The sequence below is a fragment of the Tetrao urogallus genome (genome assembly GCF_951394365.1).
Source record: "Tetrao urogallus genome assembly, chromosome: 5".
Lineage (NCBI taxonomy): Eukaryota > Metazoa > Chordata > Aves > Galliformes > Phasianidae > Tetrao > Tetrao urogallus.
The window spans coordinates 44,582,942-44,600,281 of NC_136818.1; the positions used below are offsets into that span (position 1 = coordinate 44,582,942).

Here is a 17,340-nt window from a genome sequence, read left to right on the forward strand (position 1 = left end):
TCAAACACTGTGCAGCACTCCAGAAGCATCACTTAGCTGCACATTTACTCTATTTGCCAAAACTGCTGTGCCCCTTCTTTGGTTTCCCTTTCCCCCTTTCAGAGGGGTTTTACAGATATACACCAGCCCCAACACTCTATTGGTTCAAACTCAGAGTCGGTCTAGCCTACAATTAATAATTCTTAAATTAACTAAAGCTACATTTATGAGTACTATTGCAGATACTTACAAGTAACGGAGGAAAGCACTGAGACATCAGAAATTTTACAATGGTTTTTCATCTCTGTGCTCCTTGTAGCCCAGTACCAGTCATGCTTGTGCTAGCACATAGCACTGCAGCATTACCATGCTTCCTAAACTTCCCAGTAGTGCCTCAAGAGTACAGTTACAGACGCAGCTCACACACCGTTTCTTGGGGCAGGGTTACATGACCCAGAGACAGTACACCAGTTTTGCTTCAGTTATTTCCATTGCACTTTATTTTACTGATGCCTGATGAAGACCACAGTGGAAAGGAACAACTGCATAAAGCCTGAACTCTACAGTGTCACATCATATAGACACAGGAGATCACAAACTGGAAACTAGCAGCAATACTTTTATTTCCAAAAGCCATTAGGAGAAATGCCACTGCCTTTAGAATTTCTTTTTCATCTGTCCAAACGTGTTCCTTTTAATAGAATATTTGGGAAGATACACACTTGCTAAAGAAAGCATTTATTTGCAACTAAGGGGAAAAAGGCTCTTTGATTGGCTAAGAACAGGCATTCAGCTTGCTATATTATGTTGAAAAGACAGACACAAGCACCCAAGAGACAACTTCTGTGTTAATTACAGTGGAGTTCATGCAAGTTACTGCTATTTTCACTAGCTTATACGAAAGTATTTCTACATTCAGTCTGAAAAGTCTCTTAAGACAGACTTCAGTTTATTACCCACTGATTATAGATACACTAACATTTTATAATATGTATACAAATACATTATCTAAACATGGGCATCCCTTGATATGCCTACCAAGAACCCTTAGTCTTCCAGTTAAAGTAATGTTCAGGATGAAAGTACTTCCATTTTAAATTTTTGTGAAGAGCTCTAACCTCAGAACTTCTCAAACAGAAACTGCCTTTACCCTAAATACTGAAGTCAGCCCATTTCTCATCCAGTTCATGACAAAAGCATTCAATTCACACTACAAATTCCATAGACAAGACAAAACTCAGGGTAGTTTCCATGAGGTCTCAGTTTAAACTGACTGTTTAAACATAAAACCTTGTGACACAATTGAAAGTACTCCATATTTACATAACTCTGCATTAACATCTCTAAGCTTTTCTTTGCATTTGTAATCAAGGTGTAGAGACAAGAAAATAACACACACCACATACCATTTAATTGATGAATTCTCAAAACATGAAACCATATTTGTGACTAAAAATACACAATCCCAAAAATACTTGGGTGTTCTCCCTTTTAGTTTTTTTGGCTGTTTCCATGAGATTTTTGGTGTTGATGCTCCTTGTTTTAACAGGAAATCATTTCTTCAGACTGTATTTTATATGGACTAAGCAATTTTCAGAGACACTGCCGTGTAACACAAAACAGATTCATTCCACCTTATCAATACGTCAATGCCAAGGGAACTGGGAGGGGGTTATTATTAGGAGGTAATATCTATACATCCCCTATTTTAGGTAGACTTGAAGAGCTTCATGCTAATAAGGAACAGTTACCATGGGAACCTCTATTTTATTTTTATCCAATAGGTTAAATGTGGAAAAAACAGGATTACAACTGTTGTTTCAGATACACAGATGTTGTTTCACCTACAATAATCTTCCCTTAACTAATCAGGAGGGAACAGTTTCCATGAAATTCGTATCACTGATTATTAATAATAATTAGTTGGCTTCTACCCACTGCTCCAAAGTCACTCTTCACCAGTTAACACAGTAACCAAACCTTCACTTCTTGAAGATTTTATCAGCGGAGAGCTGCAGAGGGGAAGGGAAGTTCTCAAGCAAATGTTACCAAGTCAGTTTCATTGTTCCAACTTCAAAACATCCATATTGGTCTCCATTCTCCTTGCTGGAGTAGTAACTTCAACTACAGGCACTTGGCTCGAATCAAAGAGAGAACGAACTACTTCCCTGCTACTCAACAACAGTGGACATGACACTGAAAGACTAGAAATCTTATGGAAATGGGACACATTCAGCAGAGGGCATATTTGAGCACTGAAAAGGTTTCTAGGCTGGAAAAAGGCTTCCAGCTAGAAGGATCAATATAAGATTGAGAGTTCCTGCAGCTTTCAGATTTCAACCTTATTTGTAGATTTTACACTCTTATTTTCCACTCATCAGAAGCCTATGAGTGTGTTCCCAGTTTCCTGCTGTGGGGTATTTTCTCCACGGCAAAGCAAGAAGAAAACTTCCTGATCAGGTTCAGTTTTGTCATATCTGTTTCTGTTGCAGGAAAGACAAGTGGACTGCCAAAGGTCTCTTTTCTATCTTCTCAGCCTGCTGGATATAGATAAGAACAGCCTTCCAGCAAGAAGGGGAAACAGTTTCAGCTTCTGTAATTCTTTAGGAGTTTGTGGTATCCTGCTGTGGTTTGAGCAAACATCTCGTTGCATCTTAGTTCTCCCACTTCTCCCAGAAGCAGAACCAACGGTGTGTGTCACAGCATGTTTAACATAGGAGTCCAAAGTTCACTGCTTGGGTTTTGGTAGTGCTGCATCTTTTTCAGTGTGGTGGGGTGTTTGTTTATTATTGGGGAGGAGGGTGTAATACTATAACGGGATGAAAAGTACAGACATAATAGCAGGGAGGCAAAGTCTTGAATTCATTCTCATTTGCTGTAGCCAAAACACAGCACCTGCAGATGCAAAAATGAAGGAAAAGAGCTGCTTACCTTTGGAAGGCCTCAGGTAGGCAGGGACCTCCAGCAAGTGATGCCCTTGCCTCCACTGCCACTCCTTAAATGAGGTTTGGGAGGGGGTGGATCCTGCCTCCACCCCTTCTGGTTACTCAGATGCATTCCATGTACCTGAGCTCCCCTTGGGTTGGCCCTGCCTTCCCTCCAGGTGCTCAATCACTGCTTCAGGCCATGACTCAGCATTTCCATGTCTCTACTGACATTAACAAGGACTCAAATACTGTAGACAAAGATCTCCTTGCAACTTGTTTTCCCTAGTTAAAAAGTAAGAAAAGCTCTATTTTATCTAGGAGTCCAAGAACAGTCTTGAGTCAAAATTCATTGAACACATACAGCCCTGGCTCTAGCCCTAGGTTTATCCCAGAGGACAAATTACAGCAGAACTTCTGCTTGACAAATTCAGAGTACTCATAAAATAAAGTCATCTAGTCTGTATGCTGTATAAGGAACTTCATCACAAACTATCTCACATTAAAAAGAAATAACTCCTAGTTGATGAGTTATGCATTCTTCCATGTATTGCAAGCCTCCAGGAAGCAAAATAACACTTCCATTGTTATATCTCATATCAGAAATTTGTTTTAAATCAATGCAGATTCATGAATTTCTCTGCAACTTCCTCATTTCTTTATATGTCTGCCCTGAGGAAAAAAAGAATAAACGGAAATATTTGATATAACTGCACAAGGAAAACAGTTTCTACATTGAAGATCTGTATCTGAAATCCTGCTAGGATGAGCTATAGCAACTTAAATAACTTTGAAATTGAGTTGGCTAGTCCTTTTTTCTCTTTGCTTTTCCAGGATGTAAAATGGGCTTAGATACCAGGACCATGAATAATCCATTTAGCAGTGTCAGAAGCCAGACAAAATTATTCCAGATTTATGCCTACTCCTTGCTGGAGTACATTTTTGAGGCCAGATCAAAAAATGAAAAATGAAAAAGGGCAGAGATTACAAGATCTCCTTAAGAAGGCACTTTCAATTCTCTTACAATATCAGGGAACTTCTACATCATAGTTTAAATAGTGATGACTGAAGTTAACGGCATCCAGTTGTACATCCTATACCTTTCATAGAGTTCATCCATCCCCACAAGGCCTTGACCCTTGAAGGCTACAAAATCAGTTCTGTATCTTGAACTGAGTTCAGGGATAATTTGTCTCAGTGGGCTCAAAGTGGCAAGGGCTCAGTAACTATCTCACAACTGTTGAGTTTCCCCTTCGTGAAACCAACCATTTGAGCTAAATTAACAAGGAAAACTTCTGAGAAGAGGCAAAGGGCCCTGGCAGGAAAAGAGAAACAAAAGGTACTCAGTGCTCTGTTTTCCTTCACAGTTGTCAGCCACAGTATTTGGATTGCAATCCAGATTCTTGTTTTTATTTACAGTATTGAGCAGATCCAGTTGTTGATATTCCATGCAATTTCACTAGGATCTTATTTAAGACAGCTCAAGTGAATACTGTTTTACTATGTCCTGATCCCTAGCTACCATCATCCATGTAGGTAAGTGGTAGCAGAACTGCATGCATCTTGGCACAGCAGCAAAGCATTAAATTTAGCCAATTAACTCCAACAACTTTGGAGCATATAATACTTACTGGTCCTATCCAAATTTCACAAATCCTTCAGCAATTTTACCAGATTACATTTGTAGCTGCCAGTAGAGATACGACTTCCTGCAAAGTCAGCAGAAGAGGTGAGCAATTTTAAAAGTTGTTTTTTTTTTTGTTTTTGTTTTTTTTTGTTTGTTTGTTTGTTTTTGAAATGAAGAAATAAGTGAACAGAGTTACAGGTAACTCCTCAATCTAATCCTTCTCTTCCTGCATGATTGAGAAAAGTGAGTTTTAACATGTTAAAACTTTATTGTACCAAAAAAAAAAAAAAAAAAAAAAAGTTTTTCTCTTAAAGGCTTTTTCAAAAGCATTGCAGAAAAGTTCCCAATTTCTTCACCGCTACTCTTCTCATTTAGATTTTAAAACTGGATTAACACATCACTTACTATTAGATTAAGCTTCTTAAAACACATTAAACTAAGTCATCTTTCTTCCATGTAGTAGAATAGGCCAGTGCAATAAAAGGTTGAAATACAAGTCTAAAGAAACAGTTCGATTGTCTTCTGGCTTCCAGGCTATGCCAAAGAAACAATGCATATAGTTTTGCAGTTAATAGGACCAATTCTTTTTTCCTTTAAGCTAGACACAAACAAAGACTGCTGAGTGACAGTCTAGCCACCTTACCTCTCAGTCAAAATGGATGCTGTATATTGGCTCCCAGTTTTCTCATGATCACCCTGTAGGCTACATTCCAAGCATAGCAGGGCACAGTTTCAAAGTCCTCTGGCAATAAGTCATGTAAATCAGAACACTCCAGCCATCTGGTCCCTAATAGCAGCAAGCTGACCTACCTGTCTACACTGGAGATTAAGACAAATTCAGTTGGCCTGAGGCAAAGGAAATCCTGCTGTCCAAGTAAAATACATAACTATGAAGCAAAAACCATATGGCAAACTGAAAATGTAGGTACCAAAACATTTTTTTAGTCATGCTGCTAATGTCTACTAATTCAGTACTGATAACAAGGCTGAGGTTTGGATGCTTTATGTACTTCCAAGACATATAACTTGACACAAAGAAAACAAAAGCACATATTGAGCTGAATTACGTGAGACAGAATTATTCTTATTTCTGAATTAAAAACCCCTCTAAGACAAACTATAACTCCACTTCAACCTAATAAGATAGCTGGTTCTGACCTTTGGGCATATCCAAAACTCAGCTGGAGGAATTAGACATTAATTGTCCTCCAGAAACAACATTCTCAGCAGAATTAGCTACTTTTACCTTAGAAGGAAGTCTAGCAAAAGATCCCTCATACCAAACAGCACAGACTTGAAAAGCACATCCAGTTCTTTTCCACACACTCAGACCTGTGAATCATGAGCAAGCCTCAGAGCACCTCTTATAAATCCTGCTACTGAAGTACAAATAGACTAATTAGTACTGCCCCAACAGATAACTTATCATAGAGCTAAATTGTCTCCTTACTCACATGCCAAACTTTACAGCAAGCAACCACCATGCACAATTACGCTGTTGGTACATTTGCAAGTTCTTTGACAACTGCTACTACCAAAGCATTACCCAACATGCAAACATTACCCTCCACATAACTAAGCCGCACACATCCTGTCCTCCATGCCTTCTATGTGTTCAGTCAAATAAACATGCCAAGAAATCTATTATTATTATTATTATCATCATCAACAGACTCAAGACTTCACCACAGAATGTTCATAGATCAGTTCAAGGGAAAGAAGAGCACTTTCCAGGTAGAGCAGAATGATCTCTAAGAATATGTACTTCTAATATAAAAGACATAGAACTGGACAGAAAGACAGTCCCTAAACCAGCCCAAGCTTCACATAGGTACTTTCTGCCCAGACTGCTTTTTCTTCACTAGAATGACAACTGTTGGTGGTCTTCATAAAAAAATATATATATTGTATTGGTTTTTTTTGATAAACCCAGGGATAAATGAAATACTTGATATTATATGACTATTTTCCATATTGATTTTGACCATTTGTACCAGCTCCACAAATATTACAGCAGGTAGAATATCAGCAACTTCCATGGGAATACCAACAAATAATTTGCAAATAGTAACAAAGCACCTTTTATCAGCTATTTCTGCCTGGAAATGTCTATTAGAAAAAAAAAAAAAAACAGATAAAGAAGTGTCTGATCTGACATTATTTCTGGATTAGATGAAAAGGACAAGAAAGCAAACAACAGTAAACAACTCTAAGGTCACAGTCAAGCACTAAAAACAGCAGGAAAAAAAAAATTGTAAAGCACCTGACAGCACATAACTGCTACCAGTTAAAGCAGTAGGTGGTAAGGTGGTAACTGTTCAAGTCTTTTTAGAAGCTAGCTTTTCCCCAACACATTGTCTTTTTGGAGGAAGTCGGTCTGAATTTACACATAACTGAACTGAAGACAATAATTATTTGGAGCAACCACCACACTGAAAGCAAAATAAACAATATAAGATGTTGGGCCAGCTTGAAAGCCAACTAGAAAGTAAAAACTAGATCCTTCAAGCTTACAAAACCTCTCATATTTTACTTCCTCTAATGCTATACTTTTATATGGTTAATTATCAGCTTCATCAACATTTTCTAGCAAAAGTCACACACAGGGAAGAGTTTTATGCCTTCTCCTCTTGCAGAGAACTATCCAAGAGTCTTTCACAACAATGGCTAAGCTGTAGCTCTTCAAACAAGTTACTGAACTGCTTCAGGGCTGCAATACTCAAGAACAGCCAGAGAATCTACATACCCACATTAAAAATTGCAGGGCCACAAGTTAGCTTGCAAGTGAGAGATGAAACATTTAATATTCTATAGTTCAGTGTTGCAAAAAAATCTCCACAAAGCTGGGGGCAGAGAAAGAAGGGAAATCAGATCAACAGAGAAATACATTTCTTCCTGCTGCATGGGGGGTGGGCTGGGCTGACAGCCTAAGTGCCAGTGCAGGCAGCTAAGGGAGGTCAGGAATGCAGGTTTTCTCCAGTATTAACTTAACAGAAGTAAATGAAGTGCTATGCTTATTGAAATTACCTTTTCAGAGAAAGATTCAAGTTAAGTTGAAACCAGACAAAAATTGACTGAAGCTCCCAATCTTACCCCTTGATTTTTCGAGAGAGGAGGGACAAAAGGCTTTTTTATTTTTAATTAAGTATGGCCAAGAATTAAGTAGTACTTCAGCTGCTACAGGAAACTCGATGGTTTAGCAGCTATTGGCCCTTCACAACCCCCTTTTTTTTTTTTTTTTTTTGGTCATTGTAGTCACGGCACACTAAATAAAATCTGACCTTTTTACTGCTGTTCTGGTGAAGTTTGAGAAACTGCATTTGTTTAACCTGTCTGTTATTCGGCACAAGTATTACACTGTAAAAGCTATAAAGACAGCTAGGATAATGAAAGCGAAGTTTAGTGTAGACCAATAAATAGAGGCAAGCTTACTAACTTGCCCTCTCATCTAGAGCTTTGAAAGTTACACAGAAAGTAAAGAATATACTTTTATACTTGACCTACTAGAAAAAAAGAAATCAGCTTTGCAGACTCAGCTGAAGGATATTTAAATCCATCCACACATATTGAATGCCTCAAGTGGGAAACTCGGAAGAAATTTACAAAAAAAGGGTTTAAAATTTAAAAGCAAGTTGGCACCCCATGAAGAACAGCAGCAGCAAGCCATTTCCAGTATCCTCTAATTGGATATTTAATTGGATATTGGTAGCATTTTTATACTGATAACATTTAAGATAAATATTTAGTAATCATGTACTAGTTAATATTAACAATGTTAAGTACATTCAAATGACTCCCCAGAGATATGTCACAAGTGACAAGGTATCCATGGGGTTATATATGGATATATACATATATATACACATATATATACACATATACATACGGTTCTCTGGAACAGAAGGACCTGCTTGAAGCAATACAAGGATGCAGCCTAAGAAAGATGAGGGGCTCTGGAGAAATGGTTGACTTTCCAAATTTACCTCCTCTTAGCTCAAGAACGGTCCACCCAAAAGATGGCAGGAAGCCTTATGGAAAAAAACACATCACTACTGACCAAACTCTGACTCGAAAAGGAAGAATACAAGAAGCAGAAGAATAGAGAGGTGAGTCAGGGGAGAAATAGAAATATTACCTGAATACAAAGCAGTGTGGTCGATCTTATAGCCCATGTAGAGTTAAATTTTGTGAGGAACATGATGGGCAACAATTACAACACAAACGCTTCTGTATGTATGTCAGCAGCAAAAAAAATGCAGGCCCACCACTGAATGGCTGGTGACAAAACCAAAAAGGTTAAGTATTCAATGTCTTCTTCACCTCAGCCTTTACTAAAAGACTTCTCTCTCAGTAGTCCCGGGTCCCTGAGACTTTGGAGCAAGGGAAATATATCTTGAGTGTTAAGTAATCAGATCGCATTTACTGTGATGTGAGCGTAACCACTGACAGAAAAGAAAATGCCATTTTATTAATATGGGTTCTTCAGAGGGATTCTAAGCCAACAGCAAGGCATACAAGTTTTCTACAGTAATAGTTCATTTCTGTCTTCTGTGTGGTTTTTTTTTTTTTTTTTTTTTTGTGTGTGTGGTTTTTTTTGGAGAAAACCACCAGTATCCCACCCTATCTATGATGTAATGGTTCTGGGAAACTGCTCTAACATCTTCTCTCAGTGAGGAAAGCTCTCAAGAACATCATCAAACAGTCAATATAAGCTGGCAATTCCAGTGATCTTAAGGTTTTGGGATTTACAGTGGTTGTTCTCCCCTCCTGCTCCCTCCTTTTCCCCTTTCACCAGCCAGTATTGCTATTCATGGATCATTACTCAGAATCAAAGTAATTATTCTTAGGCATCAGCATATTGTTTAATTTAGAATACAGTTCTCTTTCCAAGTGAGTTGTTCAACGTTTCCACCTGGTCTCCTGGTCTCAGTACCTAGCACAAGTCATACCTCAGCAGACCTGAATAATTAGGCAAAGCAAACAAAGCCAAGTTGTACTCCATGGACTGATTCTCCATTCAACCTTCAAATATCCTTCAAAATGCACTATGTCCCTGTAGTAAGTTGAGAACAAACTGGACCTATTTCCAAATATTACACATGAAGAATTTTCCCAATTAAGATTTGAGCTTACTAGTGAAACATTTGTAACCGAATGGAAAATCCAGACCTTACTTGATCATTTCCATTCTGTACACACTTAGTCATCTTATAAGCAGTGTCTTCTGAAATGCAGACATTTGCAACATCCTTCATCATCAGCCCTTTGTGTTGCATCTCCATTTGTCTACAGAAACTTGTACTTTAGACTTCAGTTCTCTCTTAAAGAATGTCATAAAAAATAAGCAAGAAATTATACAATGAAACATTAACTGCTGTATACACACACACTAAATTAACTGCATACAGTCAGAGTATATTTTACTATTGAAATTCACTACTGTCAATGCTATCTAGTATGAATTCCTGTTGTTATGTTTAAACATTAATGCCAGCAATGTTAACATTTTACAAGAATTAAAAACCACGGCTGCAGATGCAGGCTCTGTAACAAGCAGCAATTCACAGTTTTTGACTGAGAAAATGAAGGAACAGAATTTGCCACTAAAGGAAAAATCCAACCTCCCGTAGCAGAGTTCAGAGTTTTACACTCTCATTTGCCAGTATGACTTGCTTTATACAGGCAGAAATAGCAGTGTAAGAAAACTAACATTAGTAACAGCAGTAGTTGTCTTTGTATCTTTTCACCTCAAATACAATGTCAGAAAGACTCCAGAAAAAAAAAAAAAAAAAAAAAAGTCAGACAAGGTCTTCAGAACACTTTCAAGCTGTACAATACTGAAATGGGGACTTAAAGTTAATCTTAACTCTAGATGAGGCCACTGCTAAAGTTAAGCAGTACTCAAGGCAGTGTCAAATCAGTCCATTCAGTCCTTTGGAAAAGTAATTGGCAGAAGTGTCATTTGTTTTAAGAGTTCTAGAAGATGTGGAACCAAAGAAACATAACCCAGCATTTGCAGCAACCACTACTTAACTTTCTCAGGCACTTACCATAACTAGCATTAACATCCGTGTTTGTTTAACACCTCTTTAAAACCACTACTTGTTTTTTCTTCCTAAACCCTCTTGAATATTTGATTCATCAGTCCAGATTACAGCTACACTGGGAAGGTGAAAGACATGCAAATTACCCTCCTGAGGTTATGAAGCTACGCCATTTCTGTTTTGTGTAAAACACAGTTCACAATGTTTATTTGGTTCGTTCCTTTTATAAAACAGTACAGGAATTCATGCCTACAGGCTGATAGAACTATGAGGAGAAGAAACATCCTCCAGTTTCAGAGCACGAAGAAGAAATGTAACACAGAAGTTGCAAGAAGTCAGGAAAGAGAAGAAACACCTCAGCCTCCACTCTTGGATTTAACCACTGCTCCCTCGCTGCTGAAATACACTCACACAGTAAAAGGCAAGCACTGAGTTTTCCGGAGCGTATTCCAGCAGTGGTATGCACCATATTGTTGGCACATGGAACTCCTTAGTTCAGCCAACCACTTTAAGGTTATCTATTCACTGCTGAATAATACTGTTTTTATGCCCAAGAGCAAGCTGCATGTAATTACTAATGAAGGCATTCACTATCTCAATGCACATTTAAAGAAACAGAACAAAAGATTCCTTTTAGAGAACAGGCTGGTATAAATTAAGTCTCCAAATACATAACAGAACAAAGAGATTTTTCTATTCAAGTTAGAAACTGATTTACCACTTAAATAGAGATGACTCCTAACAGATAAAAGAAAAAAAATTGATGTGTTTTTGTTATTACAAAGTTGCTCTAATTCAACACTCCTTCTCTCAGCCCACCCCCATGCACACACCCTCACTGCTTTCACAGAATCACAGAATTGTAGGGGTTGGAAGGGACCTCCAGAGATCATCGAGTCCAACCCCCCTGCCAAAGCAGGCTCCCTACAGCAGGTTGCACAGGTAGGCATCCAGGCAGCTCTTGAACATCTCCAGAGAAGGAGACTCCACCACCTCCCTGGGCAGCCTGTTCCAGTGCTCCGTCACCTCACTGTAAAGAAGTTCTTGCGCACATTTGTGCAGAACTTCCTATGCTGAAGTTTCCGGCCGTTTCCCCTTGTCCTGTCTCCACTCACCACTGAAAAGAGTTCGGCCTCACCATTCTGCCCCCCACACCTTAGATATTTATAGACCTGGATCAGGTCCCCTCTCAATCTTCTTTTCTCAAGGCTGAACAAACCCAGTTCACTCAGCCTTTCTTCATAGGAGAAATGCTCCAGGCCCTTCATCTCTGTGGCCCTCCGCTGGGCTCTTTCCAAGAGATCCTTGTCTTTTTTGTACTGGGGAGCCCAGAACTGGACACAGTACTCCAGATGAGGCCTTACCAGGGCAGAGTAGAGGGGGAGGATCACCTCCCTCGACCTGCTGGCCACGCTCTTTTTAATGCACCCCAGGATGCCATTGGCCCTCTTGGCCACAAGGGCACACTGCTGGAACACTTTCATCCAATAAGAACATATGGTCACTGTTCCCATGGTCTGGAAAAAAAGTCCTAAAGAAGATACATCAAAGTAGAATGATGTTCTTTCAAAGGTAAGCAAATACATATTACATGCATGTTATAAAGAAATAACACCCAACAGTAATCATAGATTTCCACTATATATACACATGTAACGTAGAAATACAAAACGAAAAGGTCTATTTTCTCACGAGATCTTCAGGGCTCTTCTAGCACTCCTACTAACTTGCTATTTGGCAGTACATTTAGACACAGTACAGTTCAGATGAGCTGCTCTAACAACTCACTTTTTCAGTATGGCAGGAAGCAATGAAGGAAAAAAGACAACACCAAAAAAGCCTCTGAAAGTGACTACAGACCTGAGAAAAAAAAAAAGAAAAAAGAAAAAAAAAAAAGCACCTTATTGTTTTCTCCTTTCTGCCCTCCTCAATGAGGCTCTAAAAAACAGCAAGCTGATTTCTTTCCCACATAATCATTTCACTAAGCTCGCTCCTCTCCCACACACCCTGAGATATAGGCAAGCCAGCTCTGCCAGGAGGAAGTATAGGACAAGAAAACTGCTTTCCCAATCAATTCTCCACACCATTTCTCCATATTAACTATTTTCAGCAATGGATTTGAATTTTACCACTGCAATTATGACAGGGGTTTCAAGGTACGTTGCATCTTCCACAAACTCGAGTGATTTCCAGTCCAATGGGCATCAGCCATTACCAGGTAACTCACAGACTCTCCACAGAAAATGCTGTTCTTTCTGCACTGCCCCGTGAGCCTTTGTCATTTCCTGCACTTCAGAAAAGCCCATAGATACATACCCAGAACAGACTGACTGCTTGAGGAGATAAATTCATCATTCACGAGGATGAGATAGGACAGCTGTCAAGGATAGACTGAAAACAAAAATGTGGGAGAGGTGCATATTTGTATTTTAAGCTTCATGTGTTTGCCTCAGTACCAGTGCTCATGGTGAGGTAATGGTTGGGCTTGCAGGACTTAAGGGAAACATCTGATGCACCACAACTGCAAGACAAAATACTCATAGCTGACCTGACACAGTAACTGTCACTGATGCAGAAAGATATCAGTATAGTTTCCTAAGCCTCCAAATCTCAGTAAGTGAATAAAGGCTCGTCACAGCATCCAGAATGTATTTCTAAGCAATGCAATACTTAACCATTCAATAGACAGTAAAACAATTTTTCTCCATAAGAGTTCATGGAACAGAAATTGGATATATGCAAACATTATACAATACATAACTTAAAATGGAAAAGAACAGCATACGTAACACAGAGGATGGAAGAAATATACAAGCTGCAACATCAATTAGAGGAAATGAAAACCTCCTTTCCAAGCCATCTCAGACACTTTATTTGTGAACACATTTAATTATGACCAGTTCACAGACTGAACTCACTCAAAGTGAAAAATAGCAACAGTGGTCAGTGGTCCAACATTTGGCCTCAAGTAAAGAGTCAAATCTTTCAGAATATTGACCCAGTAAGACAACTCAGCCCCTAAAAAGCCAACACCTTCTTGAGCCACTGACACCACTTCTGAGCTTAAGCTGTGTGTACTTAAGCCTCCTCACACACTCACCTTTGCTATCCTATCATGCACAGAATTTATTCCCTATCTGATAAGCTCAGCTGCTTCATCTATGGGACTGCTGATGTTTGGCAGAGCAGCAAGGGTTCTGCTGTGAAGCAGCTCAGTCTGAAGCACTAGAGACAAGTGACAAGTGTAGTCCATATCTTTAACAGCAGAAAATCAGAATCTATACAAGGCAGTAAGTGAACAGAGTTTAAAATGGCAGACTAGAACATGCTTTCTCTGATTTGTGGTATTATAATGTTATTCTGAAGATAGAACTGTTAAGTCACTACTGGAAAGTAGTTATTTTTCCCCTCCACAAAATTGGGAAGTTATTTATACAGGGTATGAAAGGTTTAAGTTTACTGCATTGCTATTAGTCATCTTCGACAGAAGTCCCTTCTAAAAAAAAAAGATAGATTTGATTAATGCTTTATGAAAGAAATTAGAAAACCACTAAAGTACCATAAGGTTAATTTCCTTCAAGTCAAGCTTGATCACTCAAGATTTCATTTTACTGCCCACTAAACTTGAAGTATATTTGGCAAGCTCCAAATTACTCCCAGCCTATTGAGCTTGACTAATTTTTTTCCTCCAAACAATCCTGTCATTTTTGTGGTACATCTTCAGCTACAAGAAATACCAAGCCAAACCCAAACCCTTCCCTAAGAGGCACACATCCATTCCAAATATCAGCCAATAAAAACATTAAGATCTTCAGTTAAAGAAATAAAAAACTGATTTAGTATATTACAGAAGATCCATCAAATTCCACTCCAACCTGGATATAGTACACTGCCTTACCTGTACCTCAAGAACATCAACAAAATGAACTTCAAAAAAAAAGTTACTGCATGGGGCTCCTTCTTTGAAGGAGACATCTTTCTTAACCCATTTTTCACATCTCCTCAGCATTGCACAGGTGAAGATCTCAGCTACCACCAGTTGCTTACTGATGCAATAGTCACAGGGATTCAATTTTGCTCTAAACTACAGAGCCTATACTGCCCGTAGTAAGGCTGGTGAGCTGGAGAACGGTGTTGCTGTGTGTGACATGTTTTCACGGATAAAATAGCCTCTGCTGGTCAGTGTTCACCATCCTGTACTCTCTGTGATACTTGCACTACACAGTTTGGAAACAGAACTTTGCTTTTGTGTTTTTCTTAATGTAGTCAATTCTGTATTCTACCAAACCAGGACATCTTTCTCTTAAGCATCACCTCAGATTACACATCTATTGGCTCACTGTGAATTAACACATAAACTGTACTCAACAGCCTGTCTTCTTATTCAGCTGGCAGGCAAGGAAAGAAAATCAGAGGCTTCCAAAACGGAAAATTGGAGGCTTCCAAAATGGCCCCAAATGAAAGATGGTCTGGCATTAGCAAGCTGTAGAAATAAAAAACTAATTATATTTCTGGATTTCTGAAATAAGTCCTACTTTTTGAGACTGAGCTTCCTTGTGGTGGGGCATAAGAAGAATGAACAAAATCATACAATTCAGTGAGGCAGGCTAAGCTCAGAAGCAAAGTTACATCTGAAGTCTTCCTTTCAAGGAAAAGCATTTCACACACTGTGGCTGAACACCGGTACAAGCAGAGCACCTACTACAGCTGTTCACTCTGCAGGCAGACCTCTTTTCATCAGAACTCAGGAGCTTCAGCTGAAGCCAGAGAGGCACAAGTGTTGTGAAGCGCATCCCATAGAACTCACAGAGTCATAGGATCAGAAGCAATAATTGCACTGCAGAACCTCAAAGTGGGGAGCTATTACTGCATTGGAAGTACTGCAAGCTGAAATCTAATGAACGAATCACTTGCACTACTCATCTTGACAGCTCCTTATCCCCACAAGCCCCATGATTTCCACATGTTAATGAATGTATCAGTTAACTGTGATGCAGTATTTTAACCATGTATAAGTATTACAGTCCAACTCAAAACTTTTTTGTTAAGAGAAAATGCTTTCTATGATCAACTTAAGATTTTTACAGGATTCATAGCCAGCATGAAGCGCGTTACGTTTCAAAATGAATCCAGAAGAGTCTACAAGTGAACTTAACAGAAGCACAAGTATTACTGTTAAAGGAACAGAAGAACAGTATTCCATTGCTCTTCACATCAAACAAGACACTTCCACTTTGCAAGAGTTTGCTATTCTTCTGATGCAGCAAGTCACAAAAGCATTAACAGAAAACATTTCAGACATATTAGTCATGCACTTTTCAGACTGATGTGTCTACACTGCAAATACTTGTACCTTGAGAAGTTATGCTATGTTTAGCTGTCCCCAAGAATCCTAGAGATTCTGCTCGATTTTGACCCACCATCACTTCCCGCAGGCAGAGAGCAGCTTTCATTCAAGGCTGTGCAGAACAGAGCAAGCAGCAGCCCCCAGCTTTGTGCTCTGGCCACAGCTCCGGGCTGCTCCACTCAGCGCTGAGCGCGGACAGCTGGCCCCTGTCCATGTACCTCACTGTCACATCCCTGCCTTTTTTTTTCCCCCACCCCTTTCTCTCTCCTCTCCAGGAGAGAATTATACTGATTAAGTACTTCGCCTGTTACAGCAGACGCATTTAGAATCATTACAATTAGAAAAGACCTCTAAGATCATCTGGCCCATCCATCAGCCATTCCACCGTGCCCACTAGCCTCGTTCCTCAGCACCACATCTCCGCGCTTCTTGAACACCCCAGGAGCTGTGACTCCACCTCCTCCCTGCGCAGCCTGTGCCAACGCACTCGCACTCTTTCAGAGAAGTTTTTCTTCATATCCAACCTGCGCTCCCCTGGCACAACTTGAGGCCCCCCCCCCCCCCCATCGCTGTTACCCGACAGAAGCGGCCGACCTCCACCTTCCACAACCTCCTTTCAGAGAGTTGTAGGGAGTGATAAGGCTTCCCCCGAGCCTCCCCTTCCGCAGACTGAACAACCCCAGTTCCCTCAGCGACTTCTCAATAGACTTGTTCTTCAAAACAAGAGTTTCGAAGACAGCGAAAAAAAAGTAACCCGAAAAAAAAAAAAAAAAAAAAAAGAAAAAACCCCACGCCAGATATACAAAACATCTGTGAGGCATTTCAGCAAGCACGAAGCGGCCGGTATAAATAGCAGTAGTCGCGGGGCTTCAGCGCGGTGCCGCAGCTGAGGAGCAGAGCCGCCCCAGCCCCGCAGGCCCCGCGCCATAGGCGTTCCGGACGCGCTCCCAGCGTCGCCCGGCCGGCTCCTGGCGAGGGCGGCCCCGTGCCGTGAGAGGCGCTGCCCCGCGAGAATAGGCGGGGACGGGCCAGCCGCCCCTACTCACCCGCACCAGGTTGCTGACAGCGGCCTGCACGGCCGATACGGGGGCGGTGAGGTCCGGGATAGCCTTGCCGTCCACCTCCCCCTCCTCGTGCATAATGACCAGGTGGGAGATCTGCTGGGCCACGGGCTCCAAGATGCTCTCGATGGTGCGCGTGTGGAAGACGGGCATGGCGGCGGCGGGGCGGGGGGCCGGAGCCCGAAGTCCGCACAAACTCCTGCGAAACTCTGTCCCCGCGGGCTGGCGCCCCACGGAGAAAGCCGCGGCCTCCGCCGAGAGAGAAAAACGAGAAAGCAAGAAGGAAACGCCGCCGCCCCGAACTCCTCACCCCTCAGCGGGCTGCGGCGGCGCGAAGCGGCGGTTCCCGGCGCGGGCG

At 40.6% G+C, this 17,340-nt stretch overlaps 1 protein-coding gene across 2 annotated transcripts in view; it reads right to left on the minus strand.

Moving 5' to 3' along the window:
• VCL (vinculin) overlaps positions 1-17,135 on the minus strand; it is a gene marked incomplete at both ends in the record, with an annotated part of 56,127 nt that extends 38,992 nt beyond the window's left edge. For both annotated transcript variants that reach the window (XM_079535265.1, XM_079535264.1), the window contains one exon: positions 16,968-17,135. In XM_079535265.1, the coding sequence (XP_079391391.1) occupies positions 16,968-17,135 (168 nt within the window). The remainder of the gene's footprint in view (positions 1-16,967) is intronic.
• Positions 17,136-17,340: the final 205 nt, after the last annotated feature.